This window comes from Piliocolobus tephrosceles, unplaced genomic scaffold (genome assembly GCF_002776525.5).
Source record: "Piliocolobus tephrosceles isolate RC106 unplaced genomic scaffold, ASM277652v3 unscaffolded_33927, whole genome shotgun sequence".
NCBI lineage: Eukaryota > Metazoa > Chordata > Mammalia > Primates > Cercopithecidae > Piliocolobus > Piliocolobus tephrosceles.
The window spans coordinates 1-19,884 of record NW_022317562.1 but is presented as its reverse complement, the minus strand read 5'-3'; the positions used below and the strand labels follow the sequence as shown (position 1 = coordinate 19,884).

The 19,884-nt window shown below is 46.4% G+C and overlaps 1 protein-coding gene across 1 annotated transcript in view; it reads right to left on the bottom strand.

Annotated features, from left to right (window-relative positions):
- LOC113222717 (supervillin-like) overlaps nucleotides 1-19,827 on the bottom strand; it is a gene marked incomplete at its 5' end in the record, with an annotated part of 21,630 nt that extends 1,803 nt beyond the window's left edge. Inside the window, 8 exons of the mRNA XM_031935088.1 lie at nucleotides 2,423-2,547; nucleotides 3,620-3,763; nucleotides 5,705-5,860; nucleotides 7,808-7,941; nucleotides 10,375-10,582; nucleotides 11,243-11,348; nucleotides 14,133-14,329; nucleotides 19,754-19,827. Of these exons, the coding sequence (XP_031790948.1) occupies nucleotides 2,423-2,547; nucleotides 3,620-3,763; nucleotides 5,705-5,860; nucleotides 7,808-7,941; nucleotides 10,375-10,582; nucleotides 11,243-11,348; nucleotides 14,133-14,329; nucleotides 19,754-19,827 (1,144 nt within the window). The remainder of the gene's footprint in view (nucleotides 1-2,422; nucleotides 2,548-3,619; nucleotides 3,764-5,704; nucleotides 5,861-7,807; nucleotides 7,942-10,374; nucleotides 10,583-11,242; nucleotides 11,349-14,132; nucleotides 14,330-19,753) is intronic.
- Between the last annotated feature and the right edge of the window lie 57 nt (nucleotides 19,828-19,884).

Here is a 19,884-nt window from a genome sequence, read left to right as displayed (position 1 = left end):
TTTTTTTTTTTTTTTTTTTTTTTTTGGTAGAGACTGGGTCTTGCTATATTGCTTAGGCTGGTCTCAAACTTCTGGCCTCAAGCAATCCTCCTACTGGGATTACAGGTGTGAACCACCACACTTGACCTCAAATGTTATTTTTTAGAGAGAGTGTCTCACTGTCACCCAGGCTAGAGGGCAGTGGCTCGATCATAGCTCACTGCAGCCTTAACTTCCTGGACTCAAACAGTCTTCCCACCTCAAGCCTCTGGAGTAGCTGGGACTATTGGCATGTGCCACCACGCCCACCTAGTGTATTTTAAAAACTTTTTTGGAGAGACGGAGTCTTTCTCTGACTTTTAGATGTTTTCTCACCTTGTCACAGAGTTTCAAACAAACTCTGTTTCAGAACTGTCTCTGGAAAAATGTTTAGGGACTTTTCCATGAGTGAATTACAGATTAAGACTAGTAGACTTGAAGTCTAAACACCAGAAGCCTCCAAATAATGGAATTTGTTTAAAAATGTTAAAAAATAACCTGAAAAGAAATCACATCCCTCTTCCCTCCCCCAGCTCCATTTCTTAATCTGCAATAGAAAAAGAAGGTCAGAAAATGCATCTAGAATATTCTGGAGCAGAACCATTTTTTTTTTTTTTTTAACCACTGTGTGAATTTAATATGAGCAAACTATTCTGGGTAAATTCTCGTCCTCCATTAAACTTGGGACCCCAGATTGGCTGCTCTCCTTTTGGGTGGGTGGATGATGGGAATGCATGACTAAGAACTGCTGCTCGTATTAGAAATACATGGGGCAGACTGGTGGTCAAGAGGTGGGTTTTGGGCTGGGTGCAGTGGCTTGTGCCTGTGATGTCAACACTTTAGGAGGCTGAGGTGGGAAGATTCCTTGAACCCAGGAGTTGGAGACCAGCTTGGGCAATATGATGAGACCCTGTCTCTATAAATAATATAAAAATAGGCTAGGCATGGAGGTGTGCACCTGTAGTTCTACCTACTTGGGGGGCTGAGGTGGAAGGGTCGTTTGAACTCAAGGGTGCAAGGTTTGTGTGAGCCATGATTGAGTCACCACACTGCAGCCTGGGTGACAAAGCAATATCCTTTCTCTAAAAAAAGAAGAGGTGGGTTTTGGATGATTTTGCCTGCATCTGAGTACTGACTCCTCCACTCACTGAAGTCACTTTGGCCAAGTGACTTCGTGTTTTTGTACCTCTGCCCCCACACCAGTAAAATGGGGATAAAAATAAGATAGATCTTGATGGACTGTTCTGATAAATGAGAAAATCAGTGTAAAGTGCTTGGAGATGTGCCTAGTGCAGAGTGAACACCTGGGGAATGTTAATTATTTGTATAACTTGCTGGTTTATTTGGAATAAACCTCAAAATTAACTCTCCTAGTCTTGAAATTCGAGAAAGTTATGTTTGTCTTATCTGAGTTCCTTTCTCAGGAAACCAACCATCAGGCCTCTCAGACAGTATCAAAAAGCCAGCAGTGGCTGAGACCAGGCCGCAGTCAGCCCCTTCCCTGTGTACATCAAGTCCATTTGGCTCCAGGGAGACAGGTTAGGGTGAGCAGTGACGTCTGTACTACCCCACAGGCCCTCTCCATTGCTACGCAGAAGTAGACTCTGTTTGAAATTACTCGAATTTCCTATAAGATACACTTGGGTCATTTCCCCAAGCAAAGCAGCGCTCCTACATGGTAAAAAAAAATCAAAATGGTTAAAAAAACCCTATCTCTCACCAAATCAAAACAAATCCTTGGATTTGCTATTGCTAGCAATGTTAATAGCTCATAAATAAGAAATTCAACATAGCTATAGTAAAATTCTTTCCTGTGTGGTTGGAAAAGAAAACATTCTAGATAATAATATATTTTGGTAGACAGAAGTTATGATAAATGGCTCATGTGGAAATACCAGGTGGTCTCATAAAAGACAATATTAATGAGATGTTGAGCGATACCTTATCATAAGTGAGTTGCAGTACATCCATTCATTCGGTTATCTGAACACATTAATTCATCAGATTTCGTTTGTGTCCCCTCTATACAAGGTTAACGTCTGAAACATGAGGGTTTGGTTGCACATCACATGGACACTGGAGACAAGCAATGCCAAGCAACAGGTTCTTGGCAAACAGAATGAAGAGTTCGTGGCTTTTATGTACACATATAGTCAGCATGATTAAACTCACCTAAATTTTTAAAATTTAGGTATCATGTGTAAAAAATTACTAAAATAGTTAATTGATTTTCCATTAGACTTCTCTTCTTCCTAAGCAAATTCTATGTCGACTTGTTAAGATTTACAAAAGGAAAAATATTTTCCCACTTTGACAGTGCAACTGGATGTTCTCCCCAAAAAAAGTCAACCCATAATCCAAAAGGTGCAGGAACCACCTTCACAGGGCAGGAAAGCGTGCTCACCATCTCTGTGATCTCAGCAATGTCCTCCCTGTGCTCCCAGCTGGGAAACATATTCGTGAATGTCAGGGGCTCCAGGCCAGCATGGATAAGGTAAGACTTGGGGGGTGGTTTCTTGAGATTTTTCCCTGTAGTTACACAGAACACAACGTCAGTAGACCCAAGGGAGACCCTGTCTTTCACTGATTTCCCTTGAAATGTTTTCTTCTTTGTCAGAACTCATGACTTCACGCTTAAAATGCAAGTTACAAGTAGTTCATAACAACACATGGATAATGTTTACGTAAGATGTTAGTTTCATGCCTGTGACTACAATAGTAACCTATAATCAACCTGAGTCTATACTTCTTGAACCTAACAAAACGCTCTGTATTCCTGGAAGGGAGAGCTCCTCTGTCTGCAGCTTCTGGGTGGAGCATTTTCTTCCTCCTGAATTCACTGTGGTGCCTTCCCTCTGCCTTCCTACCACGGGATTAACTCCAATATGACTGACAGCGAACGACAGCATCTTATACATCCACATTCACTATAACATTGGGTGGAAGGTTTCATATGTTACTTATTGCTAAAGAGTTTTTCAGGAAGAGAATCAATTGCACATACTCAGCGACATTAAACTAGTTGTATCAATGAGACCGTAAAAATTAAATAAGATATTAATCACTGGCATTTTCATTTTATATAAAAGACTGGAAATTTCATGTGTATAGTAAAGAACCACGAACTTACTATGGGTATTTCTCTTTGGATATAATACTAAAAATAATAATGAATAATAAAAAAGTTGGCAATGGCCATTCACTGCTTGGAGAAGACCTCCAACAGCATGGTAGTGCCTGCAGATAATGTAAACGGCAGAGGCCAACTTGTCTCTCAGCGTGATCAACCCTGAGTACAGTGGGGTTTTAATCTGCCTGGGGCATTCCACAGTAAGCCTTTATCCTTGAGGGTAACAAGTTAGCCTCATAATATCAGACAGAAAAACTAGTTATTCTTCAAGCTGGCAGCTGAGAATGCGCTAATCTAAAAGTTAATACATCTCAGAAAGTTAAAGTGGAAAAAATTGGTTTCATTACCACCTGCCAGGCTTTATGGATGCTGGCTTACACACGCAGAAAGGGAAGGGGGTCTCCTGGCTGGGTGTGCCTGAGGGGCTTCCCTATCTGTTCTGTGTTGCAGGTGCGTTAGAGGGAGCCTCACCTTTGCAGTACTGGAGCACAGTCTCCATTGCACTCTTCCGGTCGGAGGCCCAGCGGATGCGGGCAGAACCAGTGATCTTGTTCTCAATGGGCCACCAGCCTTGCCAGAGGTACACCTCGTGGTGATTGTCAACAAGGAAAAGCGCTGTGAGGGCAGGGACAGACCCTGACCGTCAGGAGCTCCTTCACGGACACTTCCAGCTCACTCCTCCCCAAAGCTAGTGGATGCTGTTCCTCCCCGCTGCTGTGTCACGGGGGAAACCCCCTTGGCCGTCAAACCAGGGGCAAAGGGGCAAACAGAAACCCAGGACACCCCAGCTCTTTGAAAGGTCAACTGGGGGAAGCCTCTAGGCAGAGAGGAGTGGCGTCAAGGAGTTAGTCTCTTTCATTCCTCGTCCTCCAGGTCCTCCTCCCTTTGCCCCAGCTCAAGCCCCTGGCCCTTCTGGATACTGGCAGGACTGTGCTAAGAGTGGAAGGGATAATGCATGTGCCACTCAAGGGGCTGTTAGCACCACGTATCTCCAAAGAGCACAATCGACACTGGAGCACACCTCTCACGGCAGACAGGTCAGAGGCGTTCCTGCCCTGCGCGCGACTGCTTAGCAGTGAGGTGAGCTCGTGGTTCTCTTACAGAGAAATGGGCTTTAAACATCAAAACTGTGGCCAGGAGTGGTGGCTCATGCCGGTAATCCCAGTGCTTTGGGAGGCTGAGAAGGAACGACTGCTCAAGCCCAGAGGTTGAAGACCAGCCTGGGCAACATGATGAGACCCTATCTCTACAAAAAGAAAAAAAATTAGCCAGGTATGGTGGTGCATGCATGTAGTCTCAGCTACTCAGGAAGCTAAGGAGGGAGGATCGCTTGAGCCCAGGAGTTCCAGGCTGCAGTGAGCCATGATTGCACCACTGCACTCCAGCCTGGATGACAGAGTGAGACCTTGCCTCTAAAAAATATAAAATGAAATAAAAATCAAAATTGTTCTACTGCCTTTTCATCCTAACTTTTTCTCCTCCTCAAATTGTCAGCCTGACTCTTACTCCACGTGGCAAAACGCCTCTCACTGTTGCTGGTTGGCTCACCGTGTGTCCTTTCCTGGCATGCATTTCGGGATTCTGTGAAAGCCACACTTTAAAAGCCCAGTGGAGATTGATAACCCGCCCTGAGCCCCAGGATGAAGGGCGTGGGCACAGCCTCTCTTTCTGATGGCTAAGATTTTCCAAGCATGACATGTGCACTGGTCAAACTTCCAGTGGTGCCCTGGGCTCTCAGTGCAAGGTGAGGTCCCTGGCTGCAGCTCCAGTCTCTTGTAATGTGAGAAGCAACAAACACAAACTGAGAGGCAAGCTGACCTTGGCTTCGTTGGAGGGCAGGCGGGAGGGGCTGTCAAGCCCAGTCTCTCGTGACTTTCCCAACCAGAATGAGGGCACAGAGCCCTCACCTTGGGATCAGAAGACCTGGGCTGGAGTCTTGGCTCTGCTGTGGAACCTTGGTATGGCAGACCCTGTTCCCTGGCTAACTTAGCCAATACCCCAACACCCTTCTCCTCTGCCATTTGCTTCCCCAGGCTCCCTTGCAGCTGGGGGTGGCCATGTGACAGGCTCTGGCCAATGGGATGTAAGCAGAAGTCTGCTCGGGGCTTCTGGGAAAACATGTGCTTTATCTGATGTGGCTATTAAGTGGCCTTTTTTCCTCCCCACTTCTTTCTCTTTCTATCTTGAATGCAAACATGATGGCTGGAGCAATGGTAGTTGACTGGTGACCATGCAGCAACAAGACTGAGAGGAAGGCTGGGAGAAAAGCAGAGACGCCAGGCCTGCCACTGTGGTACTCAACCTGTTCTTAGCTGATGTCTTTGGGTGGGTTAAGTGACTAAGTCTCGTTCCTTATGCTATAAAGTGTGGCTGATTTCACTCTCCTTCCTTTTGGTGTAGGGGTGAGGATGAAATGAATGTAAGCACATGTTCTGGGTGTTCTGGGAGTGTACTTGGCAAACAGAAGCTGCTTAATAAATACCAGCATAAAATCAAAAGGCTTTCTGGAAGATGTGCCTTCTAATGCTCAGCATAGCTGCCCCCGGCAGGCCTTACCTGGCTGAGGCGCACTGTACAGATCTTCCTGCAGGAAGGGCATGGAACTGACCACAGAGGGGGCTCGGGCAGGATACACAAACTCCGTGGCCGCGAAATCCCCAGAGGAGCTGCTGAGGATGAACAGGCGGGGTGCGAAGTTAAAACTTCCAGGATCTTTGAAAGAAAAGAGAGTAAAGCTGAAGATGTCATGTGCATCAAAGTAAATTCCAGATGAAGAATGAATGTAAAATATGAATTCAAAGCACTGTGGAAACACAGGTAGGATTTAGCTGAGCTTCAAGGTGGAGAAGGCCTTTTAGCAATTGCAATAGTAAAAGAATGAATCAAAAGGAAAAATAATGCACTGATTATATAAAAATGAAAAACAACAATGCAAAATTAAAAAGAAAAGAAAAACCAAGTAACAAATGGGAAATATTTGTAATACAGCAACTAGTTAATATCCTTAATACATGAAGGGACATACACAAGGAAAAAATAATAAAATGTGCAAAAGACACAAATAGGACACTCACCAAAGTAGAAATTAAAATGGCTAAAAAATATCTATAGATACATATGCATATATATACACAGATATATGTATGTGTACATCACATATACATATGTAACACAAATATGCATATATGTTATATAACATAAATATACATATACATGTACTTCCAAGTAAAACAAAACAATGCTTAGCTATCTGTCTCCTTTCATCAATTTGGCAAAGAGGAAAAAGATAATATGCTGAATTTATGATTGTGTTGAGAAATGAACGCTTTTGTATATTGCGAGTGAGAATAAAACTTGGCCTGAGCTGATACATGCTATCAGACTTTCATAATTAGCACGGCAGTTCCACATCTAGGAATTCCTCTCAATTAGGAATGAATGTATAGGATTATTTTTAAAAGTATTCAAACTGCATTATTATATAAGGGAGAAAAATCAGAAACAAGAAACAACTCAACTCCCCAGCTGCCAGAGACTGTCAGGTAGAGAGTGGCATCTATTCACAGAATAATAGAATATCTCATAGCCATTAGATATCTAAATTTTAATAACTTGGGAAATTATTCATAATAAAGGAAAAAAGCAGGTTACAAAACAGATCCACATATTATTTTTTAAAATAGATATTATATTATAGCATAGAGAAATGTGAATTCTGTTACATCTGAGAAATGTGTTATAAGTGACTTCATTTCTTTTTTTAACTTCTCCATAATTTCAAACGTCTTCTAGGCATTATGTTTAAAAAGCTATATAAAAGTTTATAAATATTGAGGGGCAGAGTATTATGAAGCAGTTATGAGGATACTCCACTGCTGCCCAGCCTTGGGCAACTTGATTAACTTCTGTATGCCTCAGTTTCCTCATCTGTAAAAATGGCAGAGTGTTGGGTTGTACTAACGGAGTTACTATATGTAAGGTGCTGGCTGGTGTCTGGCTTGTTGGAACTGCTTAACAAAAGTTCTCTTTCCTTCTTATGTTCATCTATTTTGAGAACAGCTGGGAAAGCACCCATATACACACCTAACCTCACCCCGGTGAACGGGAGTGCCTATTCTATACAGACACGGCCTTTGTATTTCCAAGCAGGATAATGACTGAAGGGCTCTGGAAAGGGGTAAGAGGCTGGCTTCCTTCCCCAGGTCCCACTCCAACACCCAGAGGACTGCTGTTTCTCAGGTGGCAGCTATGAGGAAAGAAAGAAAATGGTGCCCTGAGTCCCTAAGACCCTGGAAGATGGCTTGGTCCCCAGGAAGCCTTGGGAGCTGATTCGCCAGTGGGAATTTGAAGTCTTGGTGTCCAAGTTAAACTCACCCCTGGGAAGAAAAATACTGTCCAATCAGCTGGACATAATACTCATCACACTAGATTTCAGACAGACTGAAGAATTAAGATAAAACATGAATGGGGCACAGTGGCTCAAGCCTGCAATCCCAGCATTTTGGGAGGCTGAGGCAGGCTGATCACTTGAGCCCAGGAAGTGGAAGCTGCAGTGAGCTGTGATCGCACCACTATACTCCAGTCTGGGTAACAGAGCAAGACTCTTGTTTCCAAAAATAAACAAAAAAGCCAGATCGCAGGCTGTAGATGCCACATTACCTTGAAGCATGCAATCATAGGCTTTCCTGTCTCTCCTTCCCAAGGCGTCCCAGAATCCGAGTGGCTCGGAGCCTTCATCACACTCGTGTATTGTGACTTTGCTGCTACTATGCAGTCCTGCTTCCAGAGGGCATCTGCAAGGGAGAAACTCCAAGAGTTCTTTATAAGTCTAGAGAGCGCTGGCGACCCAAAATTATTATTACTATTATGATAACAGCTTTATAATAGCTTTATTGAGATATAATTCACATGTCATAAAATTCACTCTTTTTATGTGTACAGATTTTAGTATATTCACAGAGTTGTGCAACTGTCATCACTAGTTTCAGAACGTTTTCATCTCCTGGAAAAGGAAGCCCTGTACCTGTTAGCAGTCACTCTGCATTTCCCCCGTCCTTGGTCCTCAGAACCCACTAATCTACTTCTGTATGTATGGACTTGCCTGTTCTGGACATTTCATACAGATGGAATTATATATGTTCTTTTGTGACTGAGTTTTTTAACTTTATGTGATGTTTTTAAGGTTCATCCATGTTATAGTATGTATCAGTACTGAATTCTTTTTTATGGCAGCATAATGTTCCAGTGTATGGCTTTGCCACATTTTTTTCATCCATTAATGTGTTGGTAGATATTTGGGTTATTTCCACTTTTTGACCACTATGACTAACATTGCTATAAACCTTCACGTATAAGTGTTTTCATTTCTCTTGGGTAGATATCTAGTAGAGTTGCTAGTCATATGGTAACTGTATGGTTAAATCTTTTGAGAAATTGCTAGACTGTTTTCCAAGGCGGCTGTACTGTTTTACAACCTCCCCAGTAATGTGTAAGGGTTCCAATTTTCACATCCTTGCCAATACTTGTTATTGTCTGCTTTTTTCAAATTTAAAATTTTAATATCTGTGGGTATATACTAATAGTAGGTACATACATATATGGGGTACAGACATAAAATTATTCAAAACTAAACCTGCAGATTAGTTCACCGTCTCTTCTACTTTCTAAGGAAAAGCAATTCTTCCTCATGAATGGAAAAGTGCTCTGCGGTTTCTGAGTGTGTGTGGTGGAGGAGGGGAAGCTGACTTGCCCCTAGGGAGGGATGTTTAATCACATCTAATGTGTCATGAAAATTACACACATTTTTATATAGAACAATACATATTGACTATTTCTTGTCTTTCTCTCCTGTTAGAACATGAACTTCATGAGGACAGAGACTTGGGCTTATTCACCACCAAGTCCCCAGTTCCTAACGCCAGTCCTTCTGGAGTGAGAAGCAGGTTGCCCAAAGTTTATGATGTAGAAAAACCATTTTTCCAAGACTTGTAGGGTAAGTCCTGTAAGTCCAGATTGCTTGGCGCCATCGGGTACTCAGTAAATGTTTACTGAGTGAACATGTGAATGAGCTCTTCGTTGTTTTTCTTTTCTTCAGTGGTCCAAGTAAACCCTCTGATGGGCCCCAAATGCCTTGGGCCACCTCAGGGCACGTGATTTCTCACCCCTCCCCGTGCCCTAGCCCGCAGGTGGTGTTTTCAGATGAAACATCCTGTTTCACATCTGCCTCTCTGTGGAGAGGTGACCTGCTCTGTTCTCTTCTCTGCCCTCTCTGTGTAGTGTGTTTTCAGAGCGGACACAGGGGCCACTGCCCTGTTCCAGAACCCAGAGAATGGGGTTCACCAAGTCAAACTCTGGTGGCATGTTGTGCCCCTAGGAAGCTCTTCACTTTTACTCACTGAGGTCCTCACAGGTCTCAGTTACCTCCTGAATGCCTGGGTGACACTGGGTTTCTTTGGCAGCTTGCAATGTTTATTTTGCCTGTGTGGCTTGAAAGCACAGAGCCACAGCAGCAGACCACCCTAGCGCAGGGCTGGCCACCACAGCGTCCTCCCTGGGCTGTGGCCTTCACTGCCCTTCCGCTTCCCCTCTTCCCCAAGGTCCCCACTCAGTGCTGTCTCACAGTGTGCTGAGCCTTTGCAAGTGGCCAAGGGCAGGTGCCTGCCTGGGAGGGGAAGAAAACCCAACCTGGAAGTGCTGTACCCGGGAAGTGCCCGGAGAGTCCGATCCCTCCCCATTAGGGGCTGCTCTCCAGAATGGGGGACATCTTATCGTGTGACACACGTGGTAGTTTCTCACCCTCTTCTTTAGCTTTTTAACACTCCGCTGTTCTGGCAAAGGAACACTCAAAATCCCTAACAGGTATTTGAAATGTGCTCCCTTTAAATATCAAAGGCCCCCAGGCTTCTCATCCAAAAGCAGAACGGCAACTATGAAGAAAGAACCCAGAGTGCTTGCGAGAATCACTCCCTGGCTCCCCACCTGCATCAGCTCACCCAGCCAGGTAAACCCTCAGACCGCGAGAGCGGCCCCCAAGTCGGAGGTCTGGACTGAGATGTGTGTCCTCTCTGCTTGGAATGTCAGAGGCCCCCGACCACGTTCCCAGCCATCCCCTGCTGCAGTCACTTTCAGCAGCCTGGGATCTGCTGGGAGTCTTGGTAGCCCCGAGCCTGCCCCGTCCCTCTGGGAAGCCCCGTGCGTGGGGGCCTCGTCGCAGACACAACACTCACTGTTCCTTGATCTTGTTCGCGGCGGTCCTTCCGACCTCCTTCGTGTGGGCCTGGGCTTTGCATCCGTGCCACAGGTAGATGAGGGCCTTGTTGACGTTGAGCACCACCATGGAAGTCCTGGACCTCAGGCTGCTACAGTGACAGGCCACTTCCAGCAAATTCCCTTCCACGGGCACCTCTCCGCGCACGCAGTACAGCCGCCATTCACCTGCAGGGGGCACCAGCGGCGCGGAGGAGTTAGGACGTGAGCAAGTGGCAGCAAACGCCGCCCTTCCTGGTGCCCGCTGTGCCGCCCACGGCAGGCACCTCCATCCAGGGCCAGGGACTTAGGGGACTAGAGGGGCTGAGGCACTGCGCAGGGAGCCCTGCCAAGCACTGAGGCATCAGGCCTTCCTGCCAGCCCAAAAAGTGGGTTCTTATGTAGTTAGAAGCAGGTGATCTGAAGTTCACAACGTAGAAAAATCATGTTTCCAAGATTTATACAACAAGTTCTACAACAGGCATATTTTCAAAGGCTCTAGAGCTAAGATTTTTTTTTTTTTTTTTTTGTGGGGGGTGCTGGTCAACAACATTTTCATAATTTATAGTAGAAGAACCACTGAGTTTTCTTTCCTCCTAAAAACAGCAGACAGAGGAGGGGAGACCACCTTCCAGCCTCCTGCGTGCAAAGGTGAATCCCCAAGTAAATCCTCCAGAGAGAGGCGGGTCACAAACACCCACAGAGCTGAGTTATCAGGCAAACATCAGGAGGCTTTCAGAGGTAGAGCCACAACGATGAAGACAGACTCACTTTCAGCCCCCAGCTTGTAAAAATTCCTTCCAAGAGAGGGAAAGGCAAAGTCGAATTCCAGCAGTAAAAGTGACTTACTTTGCACATTTTCTTCTTCCTCTTCCCGCCTCCCGGAGTGCACCACCATCCCCCCCTGGAAACACTGCAGGAAGCAGGGGGGCTCCTTTCCCTGGAGAACCTGGACCTTCCAATTTAAACAGAGGTAAATAGGTAATGGGCATGGGGCTTTCAAAGTCCTAAAAACAATACCTGCCTCTCATGGAGAATCTGAAAAATATCAAGATGTACAAACAAAAGCCAGTGCTAACACCATGGCCTAAAGAGAAGCTCTGCGAACACTGCCGTGTGCGGCCTCCTCTCAGGGTGTTACCCAGGGAGGGTCTTCTTTTCCTAAACAAAATCGGAGCCTTGCTTTATATTGATGTACAGCCTCATTTTCTTTACTGAATGTTGTTCTGTCAAGGAATATTCTTTTAAAACATGACTGCTGATATTTTAATGGTATTCTGTGGTTACTGATGCCGCAAGACTGATATAAACACATTCTTAACAGGATAGCTCTCAGCAATGAGAATGACTCATCGCTGACTTGGTAATCATTCTAGGGAAAATATACAGTTTGCGGCCACCCCAGCAGTCCACTCAGCCTCTCCCTTGCTGTTAGAGAAGGCTTTTCCTTCAGGTGTTATCTGCACCATGAATAATGTTAGGGTTGCGTCACCTCCCTCTAGGACACCGTTCCTTAAAGAGGAAATGTTTCCTGGAGCTGGTAGTCAGGGGGCACTGAGGGGAAGCATTTCTCACTGTGAGTTAATTTTTCAATCTCAGTGCCCATTTTGCATAACCAATTGTCATTTCTTGGCAGTATTTCATATCTAAAATGATTTTCCAGGGTTGGATCATGGCTCACACCTGTAGTGGTGCACGCCTGAAGTCCCAGCTGCCCAGGAGGCTAAGGAAGGAGGACTGATGGAGCCTGGGAGGTCAAGGCTGCAGTGAGCGGTGATGGTGCCACTGCACTCCAGCCTGGGTGACAGAGTGAGGCCCTGTCTCAAAAAAATAATACAAATACAAATAAAATGATTCTCCATCCACTGGATTGGTAACAGGTAAAATGCTCAAATGAGAGAGATTAAGACTCAAACTCTGAGGCTGATTTTGAAGGCATGATAAAAGCATTTTCATTCATGGTCTTTACAAAAAAAAAATAAAGGGGGCCTGGTGCGGTGGCTCACGCCTGTAATCCCAGCACTTTGGGAGGCTGAAGCAGGCAGATCATGAGATCAGGAGATCAAGACCTTCCTGGCTAACACGGTGAAACCCCGTCTCTACTGAAAAAAAAAAAAAAAATTAGCCTGGTGTGGTGGTGGGCGCCTGTAGTACCAGCTACTCGGGAGGCTGAGGCAGGAGAATGGTGTGAACCTGGGAGGAGGAGTTTGCAGTGAGCCGATATTGCGTCACTGCACCCCAGCCTGGGCGACAGAGTGAGACTCCATCTCAAAAAAAAAAAAAAAAATCAATTAATTAATTTAAAAAAAAGGGGTAGTTGAAATGATTATTAAGAATAAATTAAAATGCAACTGTTGCCAATACCATTTCTAAAATATAGTCCACAGTAGAAAATATTTTTTAGGGAACATGATTGGTTCTTGGGACAGTGGAAGGCTGGGTGAGTGTGGATCTATTTCTGGCCAGAATGTCTCTGCAGTCCTCCTTCCTGCTATTGTTAATCATTCATCCAGGAGAATAAAGAGATTTGCACATGGCATTGTCCTGTGGTCGAAGAATCCCAGAGTTAAATCTTAATTGCTGGTACTCTGTACTGAGCGGACGAGACTCAGCCAGAGATCATCCGAACGTTAGAGACATGTTGTAGGCCTCGGATCTGGGCAGCAGTCCCTGCCAGGCACGACGCAGGCCCTGGGGTTAGAAGGCCATGGGGTTGTAAGGCCAGGGCTGCACGTGCTCCTGGGGGATCATGTAGCTTTAGGTGGTGAGAAGTGCTGTGAAAATAAAGGGATCAAGTGCAGGGACTGAGAATGATGGGAGAATGAGAAGGCTCTGGATAGAGCCGGGGTTCGGGTGACATTTGAACAGAAACCTGCCTCATAAGAGGCAGTACACAGGGGTCCGTATGTAGAGGCAGTATGGAGTAGGCAGGGCAAGTTTCCCGACAGTGGAATGAGGCATAGGGCAGGAGGTGAGTGGAAGGAGGTGGTTCGTGGAACAGGAAGAGGCTGGAGTGGCCTGGGTGGAGGAGAGGAGCAGGAGGAGCTTGGAGAGGTGCCCGGGGCCCACAGTGAAGGTGCTGGAGCCCCGGGAAGCCGCTTAGACTGCAGTGTGTGTGGCAGACAGCAAGGGAGTGACCCAGTCTGACCTGTTCCAGAAAACCCACTCAGGCTGCCGTGAATACAGGTGATGGTCGTTCCCGGTCCTTACATTCACCTGATACTTCCTTCAGGTAGATTCGCGTACATGGAACAACTGATCAAAGTTTTAAGGTTCTCGTGACGAAATTTCAGGATGGCTGCTCAAGTTACACTTCTCACCCAAAACACAGCATCCTCATCCTACTGAGGCCTTGCCAGCTGGCCCTGGATCTGTTCTTTAAAAAATCACCACCATTGTGAGAAGTGGATGATGGCATCTCTTTGTTTTACACACAGTGCTTTGATTGGTTAGGTGGAAACCTTTCAAAGTCACCCATCGGCCATCTGCACTTGTCATGTGGATTTCCTAGTTGCAGATACAACAATTTCTCTGGGATCATCTTACAAAAAGTGGGAGGAAGAAAGAAATGGGAGGCATAGCCTGAAATCTGCAGAAGCCAGACCAGGACTGAAGTGCTTTAGGTGACACGGTCTTCCATTATCAGAATCATGTTGGGAGGGACCAGGCCGAGCGCCATCGGCTCCCAGGAGAGGACGCTCCTCTCAGTCCCTGGGGTGCAGAGCTCCCCAGGACTCACCTGGGCCCCCCTTTCCTCGTCCAGCTCCACCGTCATCAGCGCCGACGTGCCCTTCTCACTCACTGTGGAGTGCCGGCCTTGCCAGAAGAAGTAGACGCACTTCTCTTTGCCAGCCGCCCTCACCGAGTGCTCCCCCTTCTGGCGACTTCCCACTGCAAACACAGAACGGCAGAGGGACAGGTCAGCAGCTGACACACCTGAGGAGAAGCAAATGCCCGGCTCACTTCCCCAGGGCCTGCGAGGACCAGTGGCAAAGAGACAGCCTCAGGCCTGGGGCTGGGGAGAAACCACTGGCACCTGGAGGGAAGGTTGGTCACGCCCAGGAGAAGAGAGAAATCACTTTCCTTCCAGCTCCTGACTCAGAGCTTCCAACGGGGGGGAAAAGGATCTGAGGGGCCCTCTTGGTGCCCTGAGAAAAAGACCTGTCATCCGGGAGGGGGCGGCAGATCACTCCAAGTGTGCAACAGAATAATTTCTTCAAACTATTTGGTGAGGCCGGGTGAGTGGCTCATGCCTGTAATCCCAACACTCTGGGAGGACTGCTTGAGGTCAGGAGTTCAAGACCAGCCCAGGCAACAGAGCAAGACCCCACCTCTAAAATACTTTAAAGAAATTAGCCTGGCGTGGTGTTGCACACCTGTAGTCTTAGCTACTTGGGAGACTGAGGCAGGAGGATCACTTGAGCCTAGAAGTCTGAGACCGCAGTTAGCCATGATTGTGTCATGGCACTCCAGCCTGGGTGACAGGGTGAGACTCTCTTACAAAAAAGAAAAGTATTTGGTGACTGCCAGAGCAGGACCAAGGGCTCACACAGACACAAACGCATTTTCCATATTACGCCACTCTTCGGCAAAAGATTAGCTGGCAGGGGAAAGATATTAAAAACACTAGCAGGGCCAGCTTTAAGTACAAAGGGAAAACTGCAGGCTGTTAAAACTATTCTAGTAAAAAAATACAACTTTGAAGTTTTCAAGTTCTGTCAGAAATGAGGAGCTAAGTTGCTGCCATATCACTTGAGCATAAACTAATCTGGGATTTCGTGTGTGTCACCAGGGCTGCTGCCGGGATTAAATAAAAATTAGCCAGGCATGGTGATGTAGTTCGAGACCAGCCTGGCCAACACGGTGAAACCCCCGTCTCTACTAAAAGTACAAAACAATAGCTGGGCATAGTGGCGGGCACCTATAGTCCCAGCTACTCAGGAGGCTGAGGCAGGAGAATTGCTTGAACCCAGGAGGCAGAGTTGCAGTGAGCCGAGATCATGCCACACAGCGCTCCTAAGACTACAGCTGATGGTCCCCATGGCTGGCACCGCACAGGCACTCGGTAAACATGAGCAGCACAGGAGGCAGATGAGACTGCTTGGTGTGGAGAGCAGTCATGGGGAGGTTACAGGGTCTCCCTCTGTCACCCAGGCTGGAGTTCAATGGCGCAATCATGGCTCACTGCAGCCTCAGCCTCCTGGGCTCAAATGATCCTCCCGCCTCAGCCTCCCAAATAGCTGGGACTACAGGAATGCTGTAGTCCCAGGAGTGCTGTGTGGCATGATCTCGGCTCACTGCAACTCTGCCTCCTGGGTTCAAGCAATTCTCCTGCCTCAGCCTCCTGAGTAGCTGGGATTATAGGTGCCCGCCACTATGCCCAGCTATTGTTTTGTACTTTTAGTAGAGATGGGGGTTTCACCATGTTAGCCAGGATGGTCTCGAACTACATCACCATGCCTGGCTAATTTTTATTTTTAACATTTTGTAGAGATGGGTCTCACTATGTTACCCAGGCTGGTCTCTAACTCCTGGCCTCAAGTGATCCTCCCACCTCAGCCTCCAAAAGTGCTGGAATTATAGGCCAAATGGGCCTTTTAGATGTCGTTACAGACATCCAAATCTCTACCTGTAAGAATGTGTCTCACTCTAGATTCCCTTTACTCATTCATGCATTCAACAAATACTCACTGAGTGGGGACTTCAGGATTCTGGGCTACAATGACGAACAAGATAATGATGAACAAGACAATGATGAAATTTCTGCTAACTTAGCAACAACACTTTGCCTTTGAATAGCAATCCCATTCTTCAAATAGTGAACATTTGTTGCACTAAATAGATTACTGAGGAAAGATATGCTTCAAATAGATCATAACAGTTTATAAAGACCTTGAAATCTGTTAGCACTCAAATACATTGTGTAAATACATATTCACACTTAAATAATCAACATCACATCCTAGCATTGCAAAGAGACTTGAGTGTATATACCCAAAACAGAATTGTATCTCTTTTTAAAATTACTTTTATTTTAGAGACAGGGTCTTGCTCTGTTGCCCAGGTTGGAGTGCAGTGGTATGACCATAGCTCACTGCACCCCTGAACTCCTGGGCTCAAGTGATCCTCCTGCCTCAGCCTCCCAAAGTGCTGGGATTATAGCTGCATGCCACCATGCTGGGCTCATTTTTTATTTTTTTGTATAGACAGGGTCTCTCACTATGTTGCCCCAGTTAGTCTCAAACAATGTTAAGTGATTTTCCCACCTCAGCTTCCCAAAACTCTGGGGTTACAAGTGTGAGTCTAGAATTTTCTTTAAAGATATTTTATGAAGCAAACATCTCATTAGTTTTGTTACAGTTTTCCTGCACATATCCAAATTTAGTCCTGTATGCAACTTAATTTTTCATATGTGTATTCATTTTTAATTTTGGCAATGTAAAGATTAAATTTTTAGTGGTAAGAACTTCTGGGCTATTCTTTTTTTTTTTTTTTTTTTTTTTAGACAGGGTCTCACCCTGTCGCCTGGGCTGGAGTGCCGTGTGGCATGATCTCGGCTCACTGCAACCTCTGCCTCCTGGGTTCAAGCAATTCTCCTGCCTCAGCCTCTTGAGTAGCTGGGACTATAGGTGCGCGCCACTATGCCCAGCTATTGTTTTGTATTTTTAGTAGAGACGGGGGTTTCACCATGTTGGCCAGGATGGTCTCGAACTCCTGACCTCGTGATTTGCCCTCCTCAGCCTCCCAAAGTGCTGGGATTACAGATGTGAGCCACCATGCCCTGCCAGCTATTCTCTTTACAACTTTGATTAGTTACCTAATTTAAAGTGTGGACATGTTATGCCATCAAGGCACTTTCAAGAATAAGTTTGGTTCTAGTAGTTCTATTTAGGAGTAACAGAAAACACAAATATGAAGACTGTTCATGGTTAAGTATTCTTGCCCCAGAGCCACCTATTTATAGAAATTAAACCCCTATCGCGTCCTGGAGGAGCCTGGCTCAGCATCCCTCAAGCAGCTGTCCCCTGACCCTGCTGGAGTGCGAGCAACCCTACCCTGCAGGCGCTGGCCAGGACACTGACCCCAGCAGGCCGGCCAGTATTGGCCAGGCGGAGGCTGTACCACCTGTGCAGCTGCTGCTTTTTGCTCACCCTCTCCCAGAAGTGCTCCCTGAGCTCTGACTCGGTCCTGTTTGCAGGTGTGCTGACCCTCTCCCAGAAGTGCTCCCTGAGCTCTGACTCAGTCCTGTTTGCAGGTGTGGCTCTTGTGGGCACAAGTGATAGAGGAGCCGGACGAGTGTCACCAAGGGGCCAGAGCTTTTGCGTTGGCTACAGAGTGACTGCAAGTGCCATCGGACTGTGCTTCTGCTGCTGGAGGGATGGTCTGGAATCTGAACGCTCCCTGCTTTAACTTAATTCTCTAAAGCTGGACTTTTTCTAAGTTGTAAGTCAGCTGGAAAAGATGTTGTTGGAGCTGGTTGGGAGATGTCCATTGTGTTTATTGGGAAGAAATGTAGAAAGGAATCACCTGGGTCAAATCGTATTTCCTAGGGGCCTCCAAGTCAATAGTCCCTGAAAGTCTTTGAACTCTTTGCTTTATTTTTAATTAATTCACTTTAACAGGTTTACTCATTCATTCACTCACTATTACCCTTTTTTTCCCTCCTCATAACTAACAGCTAAAGTAAGAAAATGGCTAAATTAAACTATGTCTGGTTTTATGCAACACGATTTCCCTTTTTGCATTTTAGGAACGGACACTCCAAGTGCCTTAATTTGTTCTTTAAAGCTCCCAGTTCCATTACTCCAAAGGTGAAGAGATCTGCCTGCCCCAAAACACACTCAATTCCCTGTTATTGTCGTCTTTGGTAACCAGCATCAGAGATGATCACTGTACATGCCACCTCTGCACGAGAGCAAGAGCGGAAATCCACGACAGTGACTCTTCGGAAATTATTATTTTGGGGAGATCCACGTTATCTCATCCTCAAGTTAAGAACAGTAATTATGCTGTTCGTGCTGACATGTCAGTGATGAGTATTTCCTGCACCTACAATGTGAACACAGGCCAGGCACCTGCTAAACGTCATATACACCTGATTATAAAGTCCTGTGAGCTGAGTACTATAATCCCTATTTTCCAGGTGAGAAAACCAAGGCTCAGACAGGGTAACTTTACCCAGCCCACACAGCTGGTAAGTGAGGGCCTGAGATTCTGAATCCCAGGCTGTAGGGCCCCAGTGCCTGTGGCCTTCCCTCAAGGGACACGGCTCCTTATGAAAAAGGAAAGGAGCAGTTCCAATTGCTTGCTCATAAGAAATTAAGCAGATGAGAAATGCCACTCCCTATGGGAGACTGAAGTGGGGGATGGTTTGAGCCCAGGAGTTTGAGACCAGCCTGGGCAACATAGTGAGACCCCATCTCTACAAAAAATAAAAAATTAGCCTGATATGGTGGCACGTGCCTGTAGTCCCCGCTACTTGGGAGGCTGAGGCATGAGGATGGCTTGAGCCTGGGAGGTTGAGGCTGCAGTGAGCCGAGATTCTGCCATTGCACTCCAGCTTGGAAGACAGAGTGAAACCCTGTCTCAAAAAAAAAAAAAAAAAAAGAATGAAAAGACAGAAAAAAAAATCCCTCCCATTGGGGTTCCTTGTCTTACACCCCACTACTCCCTGGAAGAAGAGGCTGGAGCTGCCTGGGCCCTGGAAGAGCCCATTCCTGCTGTTAAGAAGCTCCTGAAGTTTGGTGTGTTCAGCAGCCTAGCCTCAAGTTGCCTTGTGCTGGTTCAACCCTGACCTGCTCCACGGTCTGGTGACTGGGATCTTTGGCCCCTCCTTGTAGCCAGACTCATGGCTCCCCACATCCTGTGTGGAGCCCCACTCTGACTCCTTGCCCGCAGAGCGGGTTAACAGCACAGTTGGGTTTGAAAAGAGGCAGGCCTGGACTTGAGTGTCCAGCTCTGCTGCCTACTAGCTGTGTGGCTTCAGGCAGGTTCCTTGATCTTACTGTCCCGGTCCTCATCTGAGAAATTAGCACCACAACAGAACAAGTCTCAGGGAGCCCAGTAGGCACTCAGTTAGAGACAGGGGAAAGCCCCCAGCATCATGCCCCAGGGGGCGAGGGGACCTCTGGGCCACAGCCTGGCTCTGCACAGCACACAACCCCATCGGCCATGTACTCAGCGAGGCCCGCCTGCTGGCTGTTCCTGCACTTGCTTTATGTCATTGATACCACATGTGTCTTGGAGAAAGGTTCTGAAATATCTACTTGGTCCTTACAAAGTGTCTTCCATAGAGTAGGTGCTCAGGAAATGTTGGCTGATGAATAAGATACATCTTGGATAAATCAGGAAAGAAATCACGTGGTTCTGAGCCTGCAGTTTTCTGATCAGCAAACAGCTGCCTGTGCTTCCTGTGGCCCCGGGGGCAGGTGCACCTGCACAGCAAGGGGGCTGTAAAGAGGCGAAAAAACTCTCTTCTGAGTTGAAATCAC